At 37.1% G+C, this 24,092-nt stretch overlaps 3 protein-coding genes and 1 long non-coding RNA gene across 7 annotated transcripts in view; 3 read left to right on the top strand and 1 right to left on the bottom strand.

Annotated features, from left to right (window-relative positions):
• The first annotated feature begins 1,261 nt into the window (after nt 1–1,261).
• Nucleotides 1,262–7,122, top strand: ifngr2 (interferon gamma receptor 2). The gene is made up of 7 exons (NM_001360757.1): nt 1,262–1,411; nt 2,752–2,854; nt 3,750–3,901; nt 5,365–5,510; nt 5,595–5,736; nt 5,913–6,052; nt 6,730–7,122. Exons 1-7 carry the CDS (start codon nt 1,300–1,302, stop codon nt 6,919–6,921), a joined length of 987 nt encoding a protein of 328 aa, NP_001347686.1. The 5' UTR covers nt 1,262–1,299; the 3' UTR covers nt 6,922–7,122.
• Nucleotides 4,527–19,363, bottom strand: LOC107833342 (uncharacterized). Its single transcript, XR_001659064.1, has 3 exons — nt 19,132–19,363; nt 15,192–15,194; nt 4,527–4,538 (listed from the first exon to the last, which is right to left on the bottom strand). It is a non-coding gene; the product is annotated as an uncharacterized LOC107833342 (long non-coding RNA).
• LOC103153910 (transmembrane protein 50B) lies at nt 9,249–12,933 on the top strand. The gene is made up of 7 exons (XM_007574999.2): nt 9,249–9,357; nt 9,778–9,965; nt 10,057–10,169; nt 10,416–10,483; nt 10,594–10,686; nt 11,567–11,624; nt 12,133–12,933. The coding sequence occupies exons 2-7, from the start codon at nt 9,864–9,866 to the stop codon at nt 12,176–12,178; spliced, it is 480 nt and encodes a 159-aa protein (XP_007575061.1). The 5' UTR covers nt 9,249–9,357; nt 9,778–9,863; the 3' UTR covers nt 12,179–12,933.
• Nucleotides 13,951–24,092, top strand: part of LOC103153908 (poly [ADP-ribose] polymerase 4-like) — a 46,804-nt gene continuing 36,662 nt past the window's right edge. For all 4 annotated transcript variants that reach the window (XR_001659063.1, XM_016662285.1, XM_016662284.1 and 1 more), the window contains exons 1-15: nt 13,951–14,060; nt 14,264–14,337; nt 15,278–15,408; nt 16,264–16,474; nt 16,708–16,774; nt 17,573–17,651; nt 17,723–17,827; nt 20,447–20,605; nt 21,395–21,532; nt 21,609–21,779; nt 22,434–22,585; nt 22,659–22,790; nt 23,120–23,218; nt 23,340–23,523; nt 23,620–23,761. Coding sequence is in view for 3 of the 4 variants with exons in the window: in XM_016662285.1 (XP_016517771.1) it covers nt 15,283–15,408; nt 16,264–16,474; nt 16,708–16,774; nt 17,573–17,651; nt 17,723–17,827; nt 20,447–20,605; nt 21,395–21,532; nt 21,609–21,779; nt 22,434–22,585; nt 22,659–22,790; nt 23,120–23,218; nt 23,340–23,523; nt 23,620–23,761 (1,765 nt within the window). In the remaining variant the exon portion in view is untranslated. The remainder of the gene's footprint in view (nt 14,061–14,263; nt 14,338–15,277; nt 15,409–16,263; nt 16,475–16,707; nt 16,775–17,572; nt 17,652–17,722; nt 17,828–20,446; nt 20,606–21,394; nt 21,533–21,608; nt 21,780–22,433; nt 22,586–22,658; nt 22,791–23,119; nt 23,219–23,339; nt 23,524–23,619; nt 23,762–24,092) is intronic.

Here is a 24,092-nt window from a genome sequence, read left to right as displayed (position 1 = left end):
AGAATATTAATGTTATAATCACCACTGTTCAGAATAAGTCTCACAGCAATGTAAACCTCATGCTGTAGATGCCGCAGTGGAAACAGGAAAATCCACAACCTCTTTTGCTAGGAGTTTTTTCTGCAAACTGAAATAAACAGCTTCATTAATGATTCACATTTTAGGTAACAAAAAAAAATAATTCACTATACATGTCCATTTTATGTAGGAGGAACATATTATTTCAGGTGGCTGAAAGAGCCAAAATATTTTGTTCCCCCATCCTAACTTCGTCAAAAAAAGAGCAAATGTTTTCAAACTTGCAGGATTTGTTGTTGTTGATGAGTGGAATCAACACATTAAAAGACTTTGTGGTTAAATTAATTTGTTTCCATTTTAAGGGGGGGAACAGATTTTATCAGGCGGTTAAAATATTTTGTTCCCCCATCCTAACTTTGGCAAATAAAGAGCTAATGTTTTCAAACTTGCAGGATTTGTTGTTGTTGATGAGTGGAATCAACACATTAAAAGACTTTGGGGTTAAATTAATTTGTTTCCATTTTAAGAGGGGGAACAGATTTTATCAGGCTGGTGAAATATCCATTCTCTCCTCTTCTCCCCCTATAACTTTGGGAAATATAAAGTAACTGTTTCCAAATTCTCAAAAATTATGTGTGATAGCATACTAGACATTTCCTTATTTTCCTTATTTTACATTAGAACGGGATTGACCAAAAAGTTTACACTCTGATCTTTTCAGGAAGTCTTTATTTTTGTGCCTTGCTATCAGCCAGCTTCCCTCCTCCTTTATCAGAAATGAAAAATTATAAATGCACACTTCGTGTTGGGAACCTGTGTTTGTTGACTCACTTTTATTTGTCAGGCTTACGGGACAAAAGCTGAAAAAAAAAAAAAGATCGATTCTCTTCGCGTTTAAAATAACACAAAACAGCGTAAAAAGACCTCCACACAGGACCTCGTTTATTTATGTATGTATTTTTATTTTGATAGCTGCCGATTAAACTGAAAGTTACAACATTGACATGATTATACGAGTAGTTTTTACCGAGAAATCGATCAGAAGCGCCGTGAAAATGGTCAGATCCGCCGGATCCACTTCTCTGGCTGCAATGCGCGCTCCCGACACAGGGGGAACAGATTTTCACAGGGGAACAGAATTTCTCACAAGACCTCTTTTCACACTGCACTCCAGTAGATGGCGGCATTGCACATCAATAAAAGAGGAAGAAGAAGAAGCTCGTTTAGGTCAGGTGATTGCTGCTGTAATTCCGAGAAGATCTTTGTTGGAGGAATGTTTTTATGGAAATTTTGGTAAATATGGACCATTCGAGACGGTTATGTCCTTTGACGGATCATTTTCACCTGAAATTCGTTGTCCTGGTTCTGTTCTACTTAGTTTGGCCCGCAGCAGGTGAGTTTAACGGAAAGACCCGAATGTTTCGTTTTCTCGGATCTGCTTCTCTGTCCTCTGTTTGGTTCTGCTCGGCCTAATTCTGTCGGTTCGGGTTCAGTCAGTTAACGCAGACATGAAACATTTTAACCTTTATTATTAAACATGGTTCGGATGTTCGTGTTGAGTCAGTAGAACTGTCCGGATTCGGGAGAGAAGTTTCTCAACGAGGCCATTGAAAAGCTTTAAAAAAGGGAAGAGCCTCTGAGGCCTCTTCCCTTTTTTTAAAGCTTTTCTCTGTCCGAACCTGTCAGAACTTTATCTGTGGTGTTGATTTTTATCTAAAACATGAAACAAACTTTACTTCTGTTGTTGATTCCTGAATAAATTTGAGAGGTGAAACAAAAGAAGTCCAGTTTATTTTTTCTTGAGTTCTTAAAAAGTTTTTTTTTCTTTTTTTTTCAGCGTATCAAACAGTTTGGTACGGAAGTGTTTTTGGAATAATAATAATAATAATAATAAAACCAAAGACTGCATAAAACCCAGAAAAAGTATAAATTAAGAATAAATGTCAGGATAGAATAGAATATAATTTATTGGTGCCCAATGGGAAATGCCAGATTTTACTTGGATTATACCTTATTTTAAGGTATAAAAATACCTTGGGTAAAAACAGGATTTAATAACAACAAAAAGTCAATGTGAAGCATAGATTAAGTCAGAATTACGTTTCAGGATGCATTTAAAGTATAATCCAGATATAAGAAAAGATAAAATCATAAAAATTCCTGTAAAAGGCAGGATTGAAATCAAGATACTGTCAGAAAAAAAAATAGGAATAAAATCCAGGTAAAAATCATGATGTAATTAGAAAAAAGACGAGATTAAAATCTGGATAATAGTCAAGATACAAACAGAAGACATTTAAGAAATAATTCGGGTCAAGAAAGGATAAAAATCCCGAACCAAATCAGGAACAGAAGAATTAAATCAAAGTAAAAGCAGAATAAAACGGAGATAATTTCAGGATTAAGTCATTGCCAGAACAAAGCTGGATAAAATCTGAATATCGTCTGATTATGAAGCTGCGAAAATTTTGGAATATAATCAGGATACATATAAGATATATTCCAGGTAAAGCCAAGATGAAATGACAACAAATCCAAAATAAAGTAAGGCGATAAACGGCATTAAAACCGGGCTTAATTAATGATAAAATTTTAATATAATAGAGTAAAATAAAGGATTAATAAAAGCCAAGATAAGATCCAGAGAAGCCAGGAGAAACCTGGGCTAAAATCTGGATATTTTATTCATGGTTTTGATTCATGTTTTGACAATAAAATGTTTATTTTCTTCAGATGCTGTTAAGACGCCACCGCCAAACAACGTTGTGATCAGCCAATCAAAACTGAACTGGAACTCAACAGAGAGTGACGTGACGTTTACAGTCGAGTCTCGCAAGTGAGTTCTGCTGGAAAAGTTCTGCTAATGTGGGATGATGGCAATTAAAATCAGGAACAAAGTCTGGATAAGAATCCAGAAACAATTTGGGTAAAATCAGAACAAGATGGAGATGAAATCAGGATAAAATCCAGATATGTTTTAAGAAAACATCTGACATAAATTCAGGTAGAATTAGGAGATGGTCTAATTTGGAACAGGTGAAAACCAGATTATTTTTTGGTGGAAATCAAAATAAAATTGGATGAAAATGTTGAATTGAAAACGATATTAACTTTGTGGCAGAATAAAATCTTAGAATGGTGACGATGGAAAGATTAATTTCAATTAAAGTTTTCAGTTTATGGAATAATTTTGACAGTGAGATTAAACAAAGTAAGTCTCTATGTTTTTAAATGAAAATAATTATGATGAAGCAATATAGCATTGAATAAGCTGATGTTTGATGTGTATTTTTATTTCTTGTGTATTAGAAATATGTTTTTAGTAGGCTTCTGAGTTGAACAACTCGTTTTAGTTTATGTGAACATTATAAGTTTGCACTTTTTTCTGCTCCTTTTCATTCATGATTTCTTTTAATTGTGACATGAATTCTTCATATTATTGAATGAATTAAATAAATTTAATTAAATAAAACTCAAAGAGAAACAGGAACAGATCAGTTATGACATCAGTTAAAAAATCAAGGGGAAAATAAAGATTAACTTGCAGGAAAAATAAGGATAAAATAAAGTATAATAAATGTATTAGATCAATATAGAACTGAAGGAAATGAGAAGTAGTTATATATTTTAGATTCTCAATTATTAGATTTAGATTTTTTGAGTATTTCATAAATGCATCGCGGGTGTATTTTCTAACATTTTGGTTGTTTTTGGTCCTTTTTTGTCCTCAGGTTTGAGTCGGATTGGATGCCCATAGAGACGTGCAAAGACACGCGCTTCACTTCCTGTGATTTGAGTTTGGACGACAGCTGCATTCAGTATCGTGTTACAGCTTGGAGAAACAGGACTAAGTCTGAGCCTGTGGAGGCCTGCAGCAGAGACGGTAATAAGCCAGATGTTTGCAGCTGTTCGGTTAAACTTTGATCACCTGGAATTTTCCAGTTGTTCTTTATAACTTTTTATTTTTCTGCATGGAATAATTATGCAACATAAATCTGCTCTATTTTTTTCCTTCTTGGCATACGTAAATGTTTCAGATCATTAAACATAACCTGAGTAGATAAAAATGTAGTTTTCAAGGGATGTTTTTATTTGTCAATGAAGAAATGTATTCAAACCAACATGGCTGCTTGATATCATGCATTTAGTATAACTGGTAATGAGCCTTTTTCATCACTGTCGAGGAATTTTCTTTGCAGATTTTTGATTCTGCAAACAAATCTGAAAAGAAAACCCCCAAATCAAAGTTTTTTTTTAGCATAACCAGCATTTTAAAAATCAAATTTATAGCTACAGTATGTAACTGTTGTTTTTTTTTTACCTATTTATTAAAATGACTGCAGAATATTTGACAGACAATCTTTGAAAAGATTGATCTCATCCAACTCCTCCTTGAGCTACTACTATCATCTGAATAATGCACCGCTCCCGACCAAAAACAACCAATCAGAGCCAGGTTCCTAGTGTTGTCTATCAACCTCATGTGCTCGCTTATAATTATGCCAATGGCAGAGAAACTACTTACTTTTAAGGGAAAACCGTTTATCTATGTAATAGGTGGCTATGCTAACTAGCTAGCGTTAGAGTTTACAACAAGCTCTGCTATCAGGAAGAAGCTTTAGGGATGAGCAACACCACTCTGAGGGTGATTAACAGCACTAAGACTATCCTCCTGGCCCTGATTGGTTGTTTTTAGTTGACCCTGGGTGAAGGCAGAGGAGCTAAATTTTTTTTCACAGATTGTCTGTCTCATACTGTCATGACATAGAGACAGTTTCAATGAATATGTTAAAAAATATTGTTTATAAAAGTTACAAACTGCAACTTTAAGGAGAAGATGATAGATTTTGGCCTCGTTTTATTAGGATCAAATGCACAAAATGGTAAAGAAAAAAAGAGTCTGAGGACTCGACCCTGAGGTACACCACAACTGAGCCGAAGAAATAATGTAAAATGGTACATAAATACTGGTTGGACAGGTGCGAGTAATAAACCAAAACAAAACCTTTTGTTACTGTTCAGAACTGGAAGAAATTCAGGAGGATACCAACGACCCGACGCACATCAAAAAAGAAACAAAAGAAAACCTAGTTTGTCTGCTTTTAGCTGTGGTTAACCTTCAGACCGGCGTGGTTCACACGATGCGACAGGTGTGAAAATCCTCAAAACACCCAAAGTGACGGATCTATTTCATAACTGAGCTGTTGATTGAGTTAAGGCTCAGTGTCGGGCCATACTAACGAGAAGAAAATGTCATGATAAGTTTATAATTTCTGAAGATTGATTGAGCTCAGAGTCTCGGGTCGTTAACGGACTGAATCCAACCAGTATTCCCGTCTCTTCCAGGCCATCCGTGCGCTCCGAACTTCACTCTGACCGCAGCGCCTGAGTCCCTCACAGTCATCCTGAAGAGAAGCCACAGTCTGCATAAGGAGACTGCAGACACCCTGAAACATTCGATCCGCTTTTGGAAAAAAGGAGAGCAACCGAAGGTGAAGAGTGAAATGTTTTATCACCAGATTTTCTCATTAACTCAACTATTAACTCTGCTTTTCTTTTCTTTTTGTTGTTTTCAGGAACACAGTGTCACCTTGTCCTCACAGCCAATCAATGGCTTGGAAGTGGGTGAGACGTACTGTGTGACGGTGCAGTTTGTTTTTCGTTATAAGGAATACGGTCCAGCCAGCTGTATGCAGTGTGAAACCATCCCTAGCTCCAGTAAGGGCCTGCAATTTACCACTACAGTTGTTTTCTGCCCCATTTTAACTTTTCATTCACTGGATAAAGTCGCATACTTTATGTAGGATGAAACCCAGGATGATTGAAGATAATTATGGAGTACCACCAGGGTCGGTGTTGTCTTATTTATTAAAAAGGGCCTGTTTTCTCCGCAGGTGGATCAAAACAGACGCAGATCATTGTCATCTGCATCGTCCTTTCGGGGATCGTTCTATTAGTTGTTTATGCCTACGTCCACCTCTTCAAATTCAAGAAAATCAAAGAGATCCTCCAACCTCCGTACACGATGCCACCGGTGAGAATCTGCTTCGTTTTTTCAACAGGAAGTTGGACATCAGTTTGTTTGTTTTTGTTTTTTTTTTCTTATGAGAAAGATTTGTGCTCTTTATATCTATTTTTCTTTTTCACTTTTAAAAATGCCAGCTTTGCATTAAATTGGCATTACTTACAAAACCATGCAAAGTTGGCATTTTTAATGGACTTTTAATGCAACTTTTAGAGCAACTTTGCATTAAAAGTGTCGTTATTTACCGAATGACACTTCATGACAACAGTCATAAACATTCATAATGACTTCTTCATGATCATGACAGATGTTATGTCGTGTTTATGACAGTTTCATCTCAGTCTTATGCACACAGATAAAGTGTTACCTGAATCTTTGTGTGTACGATGTGTGATGTCATAGATGCGAGAGGTTAAAGACAACTTTGCTTTCCAGTTTTGAGGGGAAGATTCAGAGGAGCATTAGAACAGACATGAAAGGGAGAAAAATGTGTGAACTTTGCTTTCTGTGGGGATGCCAATTGGTGCATTGGTGCACCATTTGCAGGTTAAATGAGTTTTATTTGGTTAGTCTGTAGGTAAAAATGGCTCTTTAAATTGTAACAGTTTATCTGGTTTCATTCAAACTTTAAAAAGGTTTTTCTTCTTCGTGTCCACTCTGACTGATCATCACCTTCTGTCCTCCAGATGCTCATAGAGCAGCTTGCGGGGCACAACTACCTGCCCGTGGCCATGATTCCCACAGAGGAACATCTCAACGATGTTTCCGTTTTTTCTCCATTTGAGACCAGAGGAGTCGGACCTTCGCTTCCTGCTGAGACTAAAAACTGTACAGAATTAATCTGTAAATCTTCTTCTTTCATGGAGGAGCACTCCTAACTTTGTCCTGGCAAGTGAAACTGTTCAGGTCTGGAAAATGGAGGAGGTTCTGTACAACCAGGCCTCAACCAGCAGCTGATGGCACTTTTTAATGTTGATATTTCTGTTAAATACTGAAGATTAGCTGGACTGAGGCTTCCCCAGGTTCATCAGCACTCGTTCAGACGGACCAAATTTGGGTAGAGGAGCCAGAAACTACCCAATTAAGAGTAGCACTGCTTAAAAATATTTTTACTCAAGTAAAAGTAAAAAGAAGCATCCAAGAAATGGCTCAAGTAAGAGTAAATGAGTATTTAATTAAAAGGCTACTGAGTAGCTGGTAAGAATATCTGATTTAATATTTAGAAATGGAAGAATCAGTCAAAACGTATAAAAAATACATTTCAATTATGGAATTACGGATAAATTATAAGTAAATAAAAATAGATTTAAGCAGATGAAACATTTTTACAAAATATACTTTTCTATTTAAAACTACTTTTTTTTTCTAAAGTTGCTCAAGTAAATGTAACTAGTTACCTCCGACCTGTGATCCCGACAGAAATCCTCACCAATTAAAGTCCAGTCAATGCAGTAAGAATCTAATCAACTCCCTGGTTTTTATATTTATAAAATTAAGTTGTTTTTTCCTCTGAATGTCCCAAAGTGAGTCGGACTGGACTTTGTTTTTACACTGTGGTTTTAATGTTTTTGGCTCATAGCTGTGCACGCTAACAGTTTTATTGGCCACAGAGCAATCACTGAAACATCCTCAAAAGGATCCATGAATCTCTCCACTTTCACCGATTTTCCTGCTTCCTGTTAGTTTATAGCTGCATGCTTTTAGTTTGAAAGTCAGCGACCCGGAAGTAGGGCGCTCTCGGGACGTTCAACATTCTTTTGTGTCTTTATTTTACCAGAACGGTTCCTACAGTCAAAACAAAAAGGAAATTATCCTCTGTCCCAGTGATTCTGTGTTCCTGGAAAATGGGGGGGTCGCTTATTGTTTATTTTTCGGAGTCTTAGCTGCCTGATGACTTCCTCTTCCAGTGAACTAAAATGGCGGTTACTGGGATGAGGTGGATTGGATCCTCACGTGCCATCATATCCCGCCAAAGTCGGATTCAATAATGGAAAACCTGGATTCAGATCCAGCAGCCAGAATGTGTTGAACTGTTTTCTCCACTGGATCAGTCACGTTTGTACGAATCTGTGTTTATCTTTGTGATTTTATTTTATGTTTTTTTTTGCTCAGAACTTTATCATTCTGCTCATCCTGGTGCCTAACAGGCTGAAACGAGACAATTAAGCCTGTATTCTTGTCTGCAACTGAACCCAGGTTTTTTATGGTTCACTTTCTGATTTATTTGTGTTTAAAGTTGTCAATAAATAAAATGTAGGGGAAAAAATCGACTGTCTTCTGATGTTTTTGTTCAGCTAGATGTAGTTGGAAAGATAAGTCAAATGTTTTATTGAAACATTACAGTGTAAGAATTGATTTTTATTTATATTGAGTCCCATTTTATATACATCCACTGACCTATTAATCAAAAGAGAGTTTTATCTCAACTGAATGAAAGAATTAAAATTAATCCTGAAGTTTAATCTCCTTAAGTGGTTCTTTTTTATTTTGAACACGTTCATGCCTTTGTAAATTTGAGGATTTGCATCCAGCTGGATTTTATTGTCAAATGTTAGACATGAATCCTAAAAGGCTCATTCACCAGGTTAAACTTTGTAATATTCAGTTTTAAAAAACCTGAAAATTTTAAAGAAAGTTTAAATCCTAAAAGTTTACAGTTAAATGAAATGAGAGATTAAGGAGCCGCTTCAGTCTGACAGCTCAAGTTGATGGCAGTAAATTACTGATTGGGATTGAGTTATAGTTTTTGCCTTTTTAATCATTTGTTTTGTAAGTATGCCTACATGTAATTTTTTTATTTTTTTAATCAGCAAGATCCATATGATTTTATTTGTGTTAATTTATGTTTTAAGATTGAAATGTAATTTATTTGAATTGTTTCTTTTAAATAATTTTATTTATTTCTATTACATTTTTTTCATTTATTTTGTACAGTTTTATTTATTCCATATTAAGTTGCCTTATATTTACATGTTATGTTCTTTTAATTCTGCTACATTTTAATTTATCTTTTTTAGCAGTATATTTCTTAATAGTAATATTTAGCTTTTTGTTTTTACGTAATTATATTTTCTTTTTGACTAGATTAAACTATAGTTATTTTTACTTTATAGGCAGGCCAATTTAGATCAATCTCATTTTCCTGTTTAAACCCCTTGTAGTTACACTATCTACCAGCAGGGGGCGGAAGCGCCGCTTGCGGTTGTTTCTTCACCCGTAAACAAACGAAAGGAAGATGACCCAGAGAAGCAGGAACTTCCGTATTTGATTTGATGTAATCAGAGTATTTTTCAGGGTAATCGGGGTAAATAAAGGTGAGTAGTAGTTTATTAAACTGCATGTTGACATTATGAAGCAGATTTACTCATTCTGACGTTAATACAGGTTGGTTATAGACATTTGTCGCTCCGACAGACCAAACATTTAATTTTAAATCCAATTAAAAAGCTCTAATAATGGATTTAAGTGTCGAAATTCGTTTTTTCAAAGTGAGTAGAGCTTTCTGTTGCTAAAATATAAAGAAGGATTTTTGTAAAGTGAAACTAAACCCTGACTGAGAGCTGCTTCATTTAGAGGCTGAAATATGACTTTACAGTCATTTACTGAGAAACTGTAAAATAATAATTATTTTATTACTTTTATTATTTATCATAGCTCATTCCAGTTTTAGAGACAGAATAATAGAAATTAAGAATGTTAGTTAAACCGCTGAGTGTCTTCATGCATATTTTCAGAGCCTCGGTTTCCAGGCGGAGCTGCAGGAAGTCGACTCGGACCGAGCCGAAGAAACGGATCGATCGCTGGGAAGAAAACCCTGCGGATGATGGCTGGCTTCCTGGATAACTTCCGCTGGCCGGAGTGTGACTGGTTTGACTGGGGAGAGCGGAGGAACGCTGTGGCCTCGGTGGTGGCTGGATCCCTGGTTAGTGGCACCCAAATGTGTTTTAAACTGAATAGCAGTTTATTGGTTTCATGGCTTCCTGTTTCTGAGCAGAGTTTCTGTTTTTCTGCAGTTCTTCACCGGCTGGTGGATCATGATCGATGCTGCAGTCATGTACCCCACTCAGGACATAATGAACCATTCATTCCACACATGTGGAGTCTTTTCCACCATCGCTTTCTTCATGTGAGGAACAAAATAACTGATGGAAAACTGATGGATGGATGAAACAATGAATGGTTGGATGAGTGGATGGATGTATGGAAGGATGAGACCATACTTTGATGGATGAGTGAGTGGATGGATGGTTGGATGACCTCACCAGTAGCATAAACCCAGGTTGTCCCAGTAAAACCAGTATCAGAAAATTCTGTCCTGTTCAGTAATGGCTGCCCCGGTGCTAATGGCTGCTGCTGTTCCTGTCTGTTCCAGGATCAACGCTGTTTCCAATGGCCAGGTGAGAGGAGACGCGTATGGCGAGGGCTGCCTTGGGCGGACAGGTGAGTTGTTTGAGCCCTGGTTCTGATGGGTTCTGATCACTGGGGAAGTTAAATCTCCCATCAGTTTTTGGTCGCATCCTTCTAAACCTGATGTGTTTCTGGAACTCCAGGCGCTCGTCTCTGGCTCTTCATCGGCTTCATGATGATGTTTGGGTCGTTCATCGGCTCCATCTGGATCCTGTTCGGAGCGTACGTCATGCCAAGTAGGTTTTCTTCCATCTCCTCCATGTTTGTTTGTTTTTACTCTTCTGATTCAGACAGAAAACTAAGAAAGAAACAGGTTTCTGTGTAAATTAGCAGATGTTTCGAAAAACCAGATTTAAACAAGACAACATATACTCTTCAGAACTTGCTTTTAGTTTTTTTTAATAAATTAACTCACTGTGTGGAAGCAGATTTTTCCTTTAACTTAATATAGGGGTGTCCAATATATGGTTCGAGGTCCATTTGTGACCGTTGGGATTATTTTGTGCGGCCCCCAAAAGCAATTCCAGAATGTAGCAAATTTGATCAAATGTTGATAAAGACAGACAATTTAAAAATTTTTTTACACAATTTTAATAAAATCTCATTAAAATTTGTATGTATAACAAGCAGTATTTGCTTTAATATTCTTTTAATATTTTATGCCTTTCAGTAATGCAAAAAGAATCCCTCCGAAAACCCACTTTCAGTCAAGATCTTTACAAGATCTTTACTGTAATGATTTATAGAATTATTTTCTATCTAGTCAAATCTGACAACTTTAGTTGTAGAAAATTGACCAAAAGAAAAAAAATATTTCATTCTTTATATTTCACAAATAAAAAGTATAAAATTAGGACTCAGGTGTACATTCAGTTTGAAAGTATTGACCCATGGAAGAAAATATTTGGACATCTCAGCCTTGATTTGCCTGAAGATATTCCTCCGGCATCAGGTGTCGTATTTTATCTTAAATATTAAATGTTCTGGTCAAACTTCCACTTCTATGCTGATGGTACTGTGATGTATCAAACTCTCCAGTGGCTTCAACAATCTTTTAACAATAATATGTCAGTGGTCTGAAAACAAAAAAAAACTTTGATGTTCCCTTTTTCTCAGAGAAAGATGTTGCTCCGGGTCTGGCCGTGTTCTTTCAGAACGCCTTCATCTTCTTCAGGTGAGTAAAACCTGGAACTAAGATGTAAAGTCAAGCGGCTGCTGGTTTTTGTTGCATTAAGCATTGCTGCTTAATGATGCTGATGAGAAAACACTGAGATAGAAATAAGACGCAGGAAGTTAAGGTGGCAAAGAGAAATCACCAAAATTAAAAGCTACGACACAAGAAAAAACAATTAAAACTACAACAAAAGCCACAACAGAAGTTAAGCATAACTTGCTATGTTATGCTAACAAGTTTGTAAACTTTCATTTTAGCATAGTTTTCATTTTAGCATAACTGCCGTTTTAGCATAATTTCAGTGTTGGCATAAATTCCATTTTAGGATAAACTCCATTTTAGCATAGCATGATTTCTGTTTTACCATTATTCCTAAAATAGTTTTTGCATAACTTTTGTTTTAGCATAAATGCTGTTTTATTATTCTGTTGTGTATTTGGCCTTTGTTGACCCTTCTGGGCCACCATACTGAGATGCCTGAATAACCAACAACAACGTTTCTCTGCAGCTCTCTGATCTACAAGTTCGGCCGCACAGAAAACCTTTGGGGTTAACCGCCGAGCCGTCCTACTGTCTTCACCTTTTACTCTTTTCATCTGACTTTGTCACTGCTGTATCTGTAAATATTTCCTGCTCCTGAAATATTAGCATGTTTTAATAGTTTTTTAAAACGAGAATTAGATTTTAATGCCTCACATGTTGACATTAGGTATCAAAATGGATAATTTTAGTGTTTTACATGCAGGTAAAGAGCGACTTTCAGGCTGATTTTTGTATATCCTAAAGGGAAACAGAAATAACAGATGAGTTCAGAACCTCGCAGGTTAAATTATTTATGTGGTTCTGCTGAGTAAATCTGGAAGCTGCTCTTTATCGTCACTTTGGGGGTAATTTATAAACTTCGAAACCACTGGAACATTTTTAATTGTAACTGTAATTAAGGTATTTAATTTATTTTTGTTCAGTTTCTGTTGTTTTAGTTATGTTAATTTTATTTGTTAACATGTAAATATTTAGATTTTTGTCTTCACAAAGCATCTACCTGCTCCTGTAGAGACTTAAGTTTTTATTTTTATTTAATTCAAGGGGTCCAGTGAATGCTAAGGTAACAGCATCAATCTATTCTCTTTCAGGTTTACAATAGAAATGTGTTTTTGTTTTTTAAAGATCCTGTATCTTCCTGTATTGTTTTTTAAACTGGATATGTTTGAGTTTTTATTATTCCTGTTGCTTTTTAATGAAAAAGAAGCAGAAGAGTCAGTGTCCATCAAAAAAGGCCGGTCATTAAAGGGTTATTCTGGAAAATTAACACCTTGTTCTGTTTTTTTTTTTTAACAAATATAGAACATTTTTAATTGATCTTTGTTTAAATGTTTTGCCAAATACATCCCACTAATTTACAACCTAAAGATGCAGACGTGAACACAAAGTAAAAATGAAAACAGATTAATGTAAAAAACAAAAAGGTAAAAGGATAAAATAAAAAAAGTCTAATTTCCTTCTGATTATTGCTGTGATTACAAAATATCAGCTGTGTGTACTTGCTCTTCTCTTCCACAGGGGGCAGCATGGAGCTCCAGCTCCACGTCAATAACTGGAAATCCTGCTCCAAAGCAGGAAATCAGCTGATTACCTGTAAAGTTACAGTAAGCGATGGTGAGGTCACTTCCTGTCAGGACAGTCACTCGACTGTCCTGACAGGAAGTGACTTCACTTCTTTATTTTAATGGTAAAAACAAAGATATAAAAATAAAGCAGCAAATGTTTGTTTCAACAACCAGCTAAGTGATTTTTATTAGTTTTTTTAATGATTTACTTGAAATGATTTTAAAAAATTATATGTTAATAAATAAATCCAATACTTTTACTCTTAAATAAACAGTTTATTTGCCTTTTTAAAGAAAACGTTGGAAGCTAGACCATTACAGATAAAAACAATGTTTTGTAAGTAAACTGAATAAATTTAAAGGTAAAATTTGTGGGTTAATTATGCAACTTCCGGGAGGTTCTGAACAAAATTAACAGCATTGACGTTCAAAGTGCGGTCCAGGGGCCATTTGCAGCCCATCAAAATGCATTTATGCAGCCCTCAACCATGATTCATGAGTAGTATGAAATTTGAATAGTTCCGTTTAAAAATGAAAATAAGTTGAAGTAGCTTTTTAATTTGAATAAAAATAATTAAAATCTTGTGTTTAAATGTATTTCTGCTTTTTGCTGGTAAGGTTGGCCCCACGTTTTGTTTGTTTGTTCATTTTTTTCAGTTGAGCTGAAATTTCGGTTATTAAATCGACATTTTCCTCGGGGCTTTTATTTTTGAAGTCTTTTCAACCGGATGTTCCGTCTGTGTCGCTACTGTTAGCTTTTGGCCTTTCCAAACAACTGGAGCAGAAATTTCTCCAGAAATAACTTTTCTCGATTCTTTCGTCAAGTCAGGTAAATAACTCAACTCAAAGACTCATCCCCTGAGCTTTAATGTTAGCTAAGATTAAATAAATGTGTTTTAGTTGTTTATGTCGCCGTGGGAAACTTTAGATCGTCCCACTTTAAGATTAAAAACTCTGGCATTTTATCAATAACCTGCAGATATAGCGAAGAAAATCGGTTTTATTTCCGTGATTTCTCGCATTTGTTTGCAGATTCACGTGTTTTACAGGAGAGGTTCAGGTCGGTGTTGCAGCTTCACTTCCGTGTTTGTTTACAACAGGAGGAGGTAAGGATTTGTTTAGAAAAGATTAGATTGTATCTGATGTTTATTTATTATGATGCTTAAATGTTTAGTTTAACCCTAGTTGAGCTGTTTTGTTTCCCTATAGGGTTAAACAATCTTCTGGTGTTTATCATGCACCATGATGCATGCACCAATAAAAACACAATTATGTTGAATCCTTTGGTTTTCAAGAATTTTGATCAGCGGAGGGGTGTCCAAAGTGCGGCCCGGGGACCTTTGGTGGCCTTTGGACGGGTTTTTTTGCGGCCCCCAACTACAATTCAAAGACTATACAAATTTGGCTTGTACAGCACAGTTGCTTGATGCAGATGAAGCATATAACTGTGGAATTTGGCATTTAAAAATTAACTAACTTAATGGAAACACGTCAGTTTTGAAAAAAAAGTTTGCTGTGACTTTTGGGAGTTATTGATTATAGTTTAATTCTTTTTCCTTTTTGGGATTTATCGTATCGTTTATCAATTACCTTTATAAATTTCTTATGACAAGAATTTTGTCATGATAACATAATTTTTGTTTTAATGATGTTTTATGTAAAAAAACAAAACAAAAAAAAACAGTCCGCATTGTTGGGATTTAGTTTAGTTAATTAGTTTAGTTCAGTCCATATCATACACTCTTTTCTATGAAGGATTTACAGGCATTGTCTTCTAGTTCAAGATTCAAGATTCAAGATTCAAGATACTTTATTGTCATTCACATCACGTATCACATGAGGTGGAACAAAATTGAGAGTCACAGCCCCAGTTACATCCAAATATAAAAATATAAATATAAAAATATAATTTACTATTTAGAAAGCTGATATGGTTTGTGAAGGGCAGGTGAGTCTAGACTGCCTGACTGAATGATTAGAGAACTGGAAAAATTGGAGATCTGTTTCTTGTTTGATTTTAACTATTGTTTGTTTTTCTCTCTTCAGGCAGCATGGGTGTGTTTGACAACTGCTCAGTTCTTCTGGAGCTCAAAAACCTGCCTTTCAAGGAGAAGAAGAAGCTGAAATCAATAGTGACTTTGAATGGAGGCAGCATTTCTTTCATAGTCAACAAACAGGTGGGAAGATTGATTTTTACCTGAGCATTTTGGTAAACTATTAATGACAAACTTTAACCTCGTTAATAAACCAGATAATAAAAGATTTATAGGTAATAAACCAGACTCTGAAAAGTGGTTAGCTTAAGTAGCTCAAAATATCTAATAGCTTTAGTAACTGCTAGCTTGTGCTATCTAAACTTTAAATTGCATGCTCTGCTTATCTATTAGCTTTAAATTTAGTAGCTAATAGGATGACAACATCTGGATTGATGGCTGATACTAGTAGCTATTAGCTTTACATTTAGTAGCTGTTGACTTTACATTTAGTAGCTATTAGCTTTACCCTTGGTATGTGTTGGTTGAACTTGTATTAGCTGTCAGCTTTATATTTTGTGCTTTACACCTAGTAGCTGTTAGCTTTACACTTAGCTACACGCCTAGAGGCTGTTAGCTTTATGCTTAGTAACTATTAGCTTTGCTCTGAGTATTTGTGAGTTTTACTCTTAATAAATCTCTTAAACATCTAGTAGCTTTAAGGTTTACACTTAGTAGCTGTTAGCTTCACATTTAGAAGCTGTAACTTTACACTTAGTAGCGTTTGACTGTACCCTTAATAGCTGGTTTCTTGACCCGTTTCATAGCCTTTAGCTTGGCTCTCAGTTGTGGTTTTCAAAAATATGGAATAAAATTAGAATGTTAACATATTTATGATTTAAAATTAACACTTCAGTTTGGCATGCTGAGATAAAAATGTTCTATTTTTATGATATCCATTTCAATACTTATTGAGAGCTTTGTACCAAATTGGATTTATTGGCCAATTACTTTAAAGTTAGAAATTCAGGGTCACATTTTTGCCTCCATTTCCCACAGTGCTCTCTGGTGGTGACCTCCGACTTGTCCAACCTGAGCTCCAACAGGCTGCACAGCATCCAGAAGAACCAGACGCCAGTGGTTGGCTTGGATTATCTGCATAAAAGTGTGGAGAGAGGCGTTCTTCTGTCTGTGGACGAGTACAAGATGGACACTTCATCATCTCCAGATCCTCCTCCTCCCTGGAAGAGACCTCTGTTAACTTATAAAGGTCTCAAAACATGTACAAAGATATTGTAGAAGGGCTACAAGAAGTACAATCATTTGTGAAGGTTTAGAGACTGACAGGAATTTAATTTTGACATTTTTTCTTCCTCAGTATAAAGACAGGTGTGTTTTGGACCTGAGGGTCACCGTAGCATTTTTATTAAACAATCTTTATCTAAAAAACTTGTAGTTAAGACTTTGTGTTTCTGTGTCTAATGTTGTTTCTGTTTGTTGTAGCTGAGCCTCCAAAAGGTCCCACCTCCTCAGAGGGACCAGCTGTTGAAAAAAACAATCAGAAGTTTAGGTGGGACCATCATCATCATCATCATCATCATCATCATCCAAACTTCAGGCTTAATCTGAGTTTAAGTCTTTTTATCTGACTTTCACAGGGGAGATTTAGATTAAAAGCTACAATAACGGCTAAAGGGGATTTGGAGAGTGAAATTATAATGACTAAATAACTAATGAAATGATTATTTTAATGAATCATTAGTTTCTTTTTTTTTAACTGGAAATAAATTATTAAATATAGAATTGATTATATGTCCCTTAAATAAGTGTTTTTATAGTTGTCTTATGATTTAATAATTTGTTAACGTTCTTTAAATTAAATTGTCAACCTGCGCCATCTTACTCAGTTGGCGGAAGTAAAGCGATTCATATAGAAACCCTGAAGTCTGATTGGCTGCTTGAAACGACAAGTAAAGAGAAATGATTCAGTTAGCTATGATTCTAAAGTCAACATTTTCGCCGGAAAGTGCAAAAACTAATTTCGATAGTGTAGTTAAATTGTTTCAGTTTATTTACCACATTTCTAGGTGAGGATAAATGACTTCTATATCTCTACTTTGGTCTGAAATATCTCTTAATTTCATGAGCGTTAGCCGTCGTTAGCTAGTGGGCGGAGCTAACGTTGATCCTGTCTTCTCCGGTAGCTTCCTCCACACAGGGCAAAGGGGAGCTCTCTTATTAACTTATTAGAGATACTGCAGATCAAACTATCGATATTGAGGCTGGAGTTGGTCACCCAGAGTTTATAGTAAATAATTAGCAAGAAATTAAAGTTGTCATTTAACCCTCAATTCATTAATTTACCCAGAATCTACAAGGAGTCGGACTCTGCTCTCCCGACGTTCCCCGATGATTTCCAGGTGGCGAAGTACTCCGTTTTCGGACAGGTGAGGAAGAAGTTTTATCCTCCATTTCTGTTTTGATGCTGGGATTCGTACTGATGGAGGTTTGTCTGCAGGAGAACGGCAGCAGGTTTTGCGTGTTGGAGCTGCAGAGCGCCAAAGGCGAGCAGGGACGGCGCTACCGTGTGGCCAGATACCGGAAGGACAACGTGGCGTCGAAGGTATGAAACCATAGACATGTAAAAAGATTAATGTCTATGTATGAAACCATTAAGACATCAGACGGACAGTAAAACACGAGCCCTGCTCCGTCAGTACGACGGAGAATTAGGGCCATACTAAGAAAATCAGAAATAAATAAAATTAAGACAATAAAGTCATAAGATTACAACCATAAAGTGATAATACTATGACTTTATTCTGGTACTACTACAAATAATTCTTAAAATATTTTGACTTTCTTGTATAACTATTTTCTTATTATTTTGACTTGTTTCTTGTAATTCTATGGCTTTATTCTCAATATCCTCCTGAGAACCGGCCCATAAACCTACGTCCATTATAATGGACATTTTGTTGAACCTTATTTTTTGTTCATACTATGAGTTACCCTTTCTAGCCCTACAGTACTCTTTAGAGGACATCATGGGCTTTCCAGGGATGTGTCATGTGATAGGTTTGCATACCGGGAAGTCCCTTTTTTTCCTAAATCAAAATGGCCTACCTGCCAGAAACCACATTTTACGGAAAGAGGGTAGACGAGTCAAATATTTTTTTTCTTTTATTTTTGTCATGGTATTTATTTATATTCTTGTTAATTAAATACCAATTAATACTATTTTGACCAGTAAAAACAATTTAATAAATTCTGTTTAGAAATAACAGACATTTTCTGAATGTCAATTATAATGGACATCAGGACTATTTTAGTGTATTTAATGACTCCACATTGTTGTAGGAGAAAGAAGTGAAACAGGATTCTCCACAAGATGATAGAGGGCGATTCAGATCTGGAGTTGTCAGATGAAGATGAGGATAATAAATATCAGCCTCTGGTAGGGAACTTCATCAGATCCAGGACAATCTGATGAAGAAACAGACTCATGGTGCGTTCTCACCAAACGCGTTACGCATGTCAAAAACGCACTTGACACTTTAAATTTGACACGTGTGCACTTTTGGTGCATTCCTACCAAAAGTGTTTTGATCATCAGGTGCGTCTGGTTTACATTCACAGTCTATGTGGAACATCATGAAAACAGTCCAAACGGTTCAAATAGTGCCACACTAGATGCTCTGAACTCTCCTCCATGGCCCTCAACATGCCTCCACATAGACTTTGAATGTCTATGTGGAGGCAAAAGGAAATCTGCCTGGCATTTTGACATTTGGCATTTCTCTAACTAGAGATGTACATCTCTAGCTGATAAATACACCAGCAGGACGCTGTTGGTCCATCTGGTCAAAACACGTTTGGTGTGAACGCACCATCAGAGCCAGAGAGAGAGCAGGAAAGTCGCTCTACTAGGTGGGCCAGAATTAATTTGTATGTTTGTTTAGGGCCAGGCATCTGTGATGGGAATGTCCATTTCCTGGTTCTGGTCGACATTCGATGAAAGCTCAACATTTGGCCATAAAGAACCAAATGTTGGATCTCTATGACCAACATTTGGTCCTAAAGATCATGGACACAAGTTTTTTTCTTTGTTTGACCATCGACTGCAAATATTGTTTAGGTCTTACCCATAAATGATGGAGGCCATCAGCACAGGTTCATCGTCAAACCACTTTCTGTTCACAGTGGCCCATCTTCTGGTAATGGGTGTGGCTTTGGTATTCTTTGGTTCATCTTATTGGTTCCAGTTGCTGGAAGACCCTTTGAGAAGTTTTCAGAACTTATTCCTCATCATTTTCTTGCTAATAACTGGTGCTTTTGATTTTTTAGTCCAGAAGACTTTGACTCTGGGAAAGCCAAGATAGTCCATGTGTGCTGATATTCTGAAGAAAGTCCTTCTTCATGTATTTTATATTTCTGTCATGTTCAAAATAAATAAAAAGTAAACAATTAATTAAGTAAAAATAAATAAAGTAATTTTTTTCTTGAGTAATAGTGTTTAGCGACACCCCTGCAGTTTGCAGCCATTTTTAGTTTTTATTTCAAGTAACAAGCAATAGACTGCAACCAAAAATGGATAACTTCTGATTATTAAATGTGTTTTTCAAATTTGACCTCTTGTTGGGTTAATGCGATTTATTAAACAGTTATCTGTACAATATTCAATTTTTTTATTCTGTCATAATTTAGACTGAAATGGTCCTGATGTCCACTACAATTTACAATGCTGTAAAATTTTAATAAAAATATATATTAAAAAATAAAATCCTAAGGTGTTCCTTTTGGCCTAAATAGGTAGGAAATCACAAAAAAAAAAAACAGAAATTGGAAGACACTTTTTTTCTTCGGTTCTCAGGAGGATAAAGTATTTTTTTTAATTATTTGTTCTTATGATCCTAATTCTTTATCATACTGTCAGGGCTCATGTGTGAAAAAAATATCCTACTGATATTTTCAGTAGGACTTTAAAACAAAGGAATTTGACATTTGGAGAACGTAATGCCTGTTTTAATCCAGCATATATAATAAAATTCTGCATTTTTCTCATCCTTTCAGTGTTCCACTTCAACAGATGCATAATGATCCAAATATTTGGTGTCTTTAACAAAAACTGAATAAGATCAGAAGTCCCTGACTTATTCCTTAAATCTTTCTGCTTTTTGCCTCCTGGATTTTCCTTAAAATCATCTTGGAATAAAACGGTCTTAAATGGTTTTTCCAACAGAAGGCGGCTGTGATGGATCAGCTGGTGTTCCTGTCCACCTCAGAAGAAGCTGTGGACGTTTACAAGGAGCTGAGTGAAGAACTGGAGCGCTCTGAGCTGCAGAGGATGAGCGGCTTACCTGCTGAGGCGCCACACCTGGGCTCCGCCCCCCTGGAGCAGGTCTGATACACGCTGCTCCACATGTGGCATCATACAGCCTGAACAACATTCAGTGCCTCCTCTTCCTGCTTTTTCAAACAACCACGACACATCATTTAAATCAGTTATCTGCCATAACAGCAGTATTAACCGAAATGTACAACACTGTGCAAAATTCACATTTTTGCTCTTGCACTTGGGTCTAAACTGCTTCTAAGAGTTATAAAAACTGTTTCTTGGCAATGAGTTTTTGGCAATGACCCAAGAAACCCAAGTTTCTTGTGTCTGGAAAATGAGCCATTTCAAAAACCTTCTGACTATATAGTCACAAATCAGCAGGCGGTGCCTGTTACCTAGCAACCCCAACAGACTTCCGCCTGTCACCTAGCAACCCAAGAGGAGCTCCAGCACATTTGGTCAGCTGGTTTCATTGCAGTGTTGTACAATGGCTGCTGGAAAAGACAAGAATTTGGTTGTTGATTTACCATCCAGAAACTATTACTGCATTATTGTTGGTTGTGAAGGAGGCTCCACTTCTGCTTTTCAAAAATGCATGGTTCAATAATTGTACATCTGTTTGCAGCCATTTTCCTGTCTGAGTGTAAATGTTGTGTTGGGGGATGTGATCAGAAGCAAATTATTTGGATGTAAAGTGACAGGAGGCTCTAAAACAATGTCATTATCAAAGAATGATTTTGCACATTTAAGTGTAATGAACATGTTTTGTATGATCCTAACCTGTTCAGGTAGGTCACCTTTAATCACCTGCTGACCTTGATGTTTCTGATGTTCTTTTTGAATGACCTTCAGCTGCTGCTGGAGGAGAAGCTGAACTCCGGTGAGTTGTCCCCTGACGTTGCGGCGTTTGTGGAGCTGCTGTGGACCGAAGCTCTCGGTTGCCTTGAAAACATCCTCAGAGTTCCCATCTCCGGTCTCAGCCTGAACGATGTGGGTTTGCACCGATCTGCAGTCAGATCAGGGTCAGATCCGAGGCTCCGTCCTGATGTAGCTGTTGCTGTTTCAGGTGAGCAGAGCTGAAGGCCTTCTGCTTCAGGCTCAGAGGAAACTGAAGGAGGGAAACGAGGATGAGGCTTCGTCTCTCCTGGATGAGGTTTTCACCCTGCTGCCTCACCGGGAGCCCAGACCTCAGTCACCTACGGCCAGGTTTCTGTCTCAGAAGCTGGACCTCTGTCAGGTAACACCAACACGCAGCTTTATGGTGGGATTTTTACCCCAGAGATTCCCAAAGACTTTGATTAGCATTAGCTTCTGGTTGGATATGCTACAAAATATGTAAAGACACATCAACATTAGAATCCGTTTTTCTTACTATTTAATAGTTATTACATTTGTTTAGACTAAACGGACGGAAATTCAAAACGGATGCAAATTCATATGATGCAGCTTTTATGTTGAGGAGTATTGGTCTGGCAGTACAGGAAGGAAATAGAGCCGCTGCACGTAAGCTTGGCATGAACGAAACTACGGTGTGGCTTTGCAGATGGAGGACTGCGTCCTTAATAAATCCAGCATATTTATTATGATGTGGCCCTCTGCTGTGTCCTTATGGAAACCCAAGAGCAATGGAGATACTAACGACTTGTAACCCGGTGCTGCTTATGTACATTTCCAGTTTTATTCTTTTTTTTTTTCCAAAAAAAATTTATAGCTGCGGCTTATAATTTGGTGCGCTCTATATTCTGGAAAATATGGTAATTTATTTCTTATTGTGACCTATTTAATATTTATTGCAGCTAATTTCTTTTCTCCTCTTCCCTCCAACCTTGTAGCTAGCGCCCCCTGGTGGTCCTCAGTCCTTGGCTAACTTGATTGATTGATTTTCCTCCAGTTAATCCGAGATGTTCTGAATGTGGGCGAGATGACCATGAACAACCCGAAGCCGTCCTCCGTGGGGAAGTACCGCGCTCTTCGCTGCCACATCGAAGCCATTCCCCGCAGCAGCTCGGTGTTTCAGAATGTCGCCGCCCTGCTGGCTGACAGGTCCGTTATCAAATTAATAATAAAAAAAACTACAGATCTGGAAATAAAACTGCAAACATCTCTGTGTTTTCAGGTCGGTGCAGATCCAGCAGATCATGTGCGTCAGCAGGGCGGTGGAGCTTGAAACGTTTCAGAGCGAGATTGGCAACGTTAAGCCCCTCCTCCATTCGTCCAGCCCCAGTAACTTTGTAGGAATCATGTCCAGGTGACCAGAAAATTTTCATAAGAGTGTCCAGACCAGGACAGTAAAGATTTTAGGGGGGCAGAGCTAAAAATAAAAATAAAATAAAAAAAATATATATATTATTTATTTTGTATTTATTTATTGGGTTTTATGTTTATGATTTGGCATTAGTTTCCACCAAATACGAGGTTGGTGTAGCGCTTTAGCATTAGCTTCCAGTAAATCCAGTGACGGTTTAGAGCTTTAGCAGAACTAATGTTTATGTTTAGTAAAAGTCAACAAACAATGTTAAAGTTAAAGTTTCATTTAAGTGTGAAAACACGAGTTTGACCCTGTATCTGGCTCCTCAGAGGTCTGCTGCTTCCCCATGTGGGAGTGGAGCATCATGGGATTACGAGAACGGACGTCGGGAACCTTGGCAGCGGGATTTACTTCGGTGATGCTGTGAGGTTGGTTTGAAAACAAACTTCATCCATCTTGTATGTTTATTGGTGTGAAAATGACGACGTTGGAACAGTTTAAGATGTTCTGGTTAGCATTTTGCGCTCTGGGTTCTCTCTGTGTTCTCAGCACCAGTCTGAAGTACGCCAAACCCAGCGAGACAGACGGATCGCGCTTCCTGCTGGTCTGTGATGTGGCTCTGGGGGTTTGTAAGAACCTCTATAAGAGAGACCTGACTCTGACCGAGGCTCCTCAGGGCTACCACAGTGTTCACGGAGTCAGACAAACCAACAAAACTACATCTGAATTTGAGGTGGGAACAGAAGCTGCATATCCATCGCATGTTCAGCATGTTAAAGTTCTGCTGCACCCTGAGGAAACTGATTTCTGTTTTCTGTCTGTGCTGCAGGATGATGAGTATGTGGTTTACTCTCTTGACCAAGTGAAGATGAAATATATAGTTCAGTTCAGAGTGGAAGGAGACGAGCAGAAGGACTTCAGTCCGGACATCAACCTGACTGCAGAACCCATTGAGGCTGCCAAGAACCCAGGTGAGCTGCAGATACCTGACATTAGGTCGCCATGATGCCATGCTTTTGTTTCTACTCTACAAGAATATTGGTAGAGGAGCCACTCAAAACCATTCAGAGCCACAAAAGGCACCTGCACCACACTTTGGACACCCCTGATTTAAGTTTATTTCACAGTAACCATGTATCTATAAAGAATGTAGTAATTAAGATGTCTTGGTGTATTTCTGCTGTTGGTTAATAGGAAACATTTACCTGAGATAATTAGTAATACATCCAGCTTCTGGGAAAAAACATGTAATTAAAAATGAAATCTAGAGATTTCATAAACTAGGTTTTAATTAGGGCTGTT

Source organism: Poecilia formosa, unplaced genomic scaffold (assembly GCF_000485575.1).
Source record: "Poecilia formosa unplaced genomic scaffold, Poecilia_formosa-5.1.2 Scaffold367, whole genome shotgun sequence".
NCBI lineage: Eukaryota > Metazoa > Chordata > Actinopteri > Cyprinodontiformes > Poeciliidae > Poecilia > Poecilia formosa.
The sequence above is the reverse complement of the archived record's forward strand: the minus strand, read 5'-3'. Positions and strand labels throughout refer to the sequence as shown.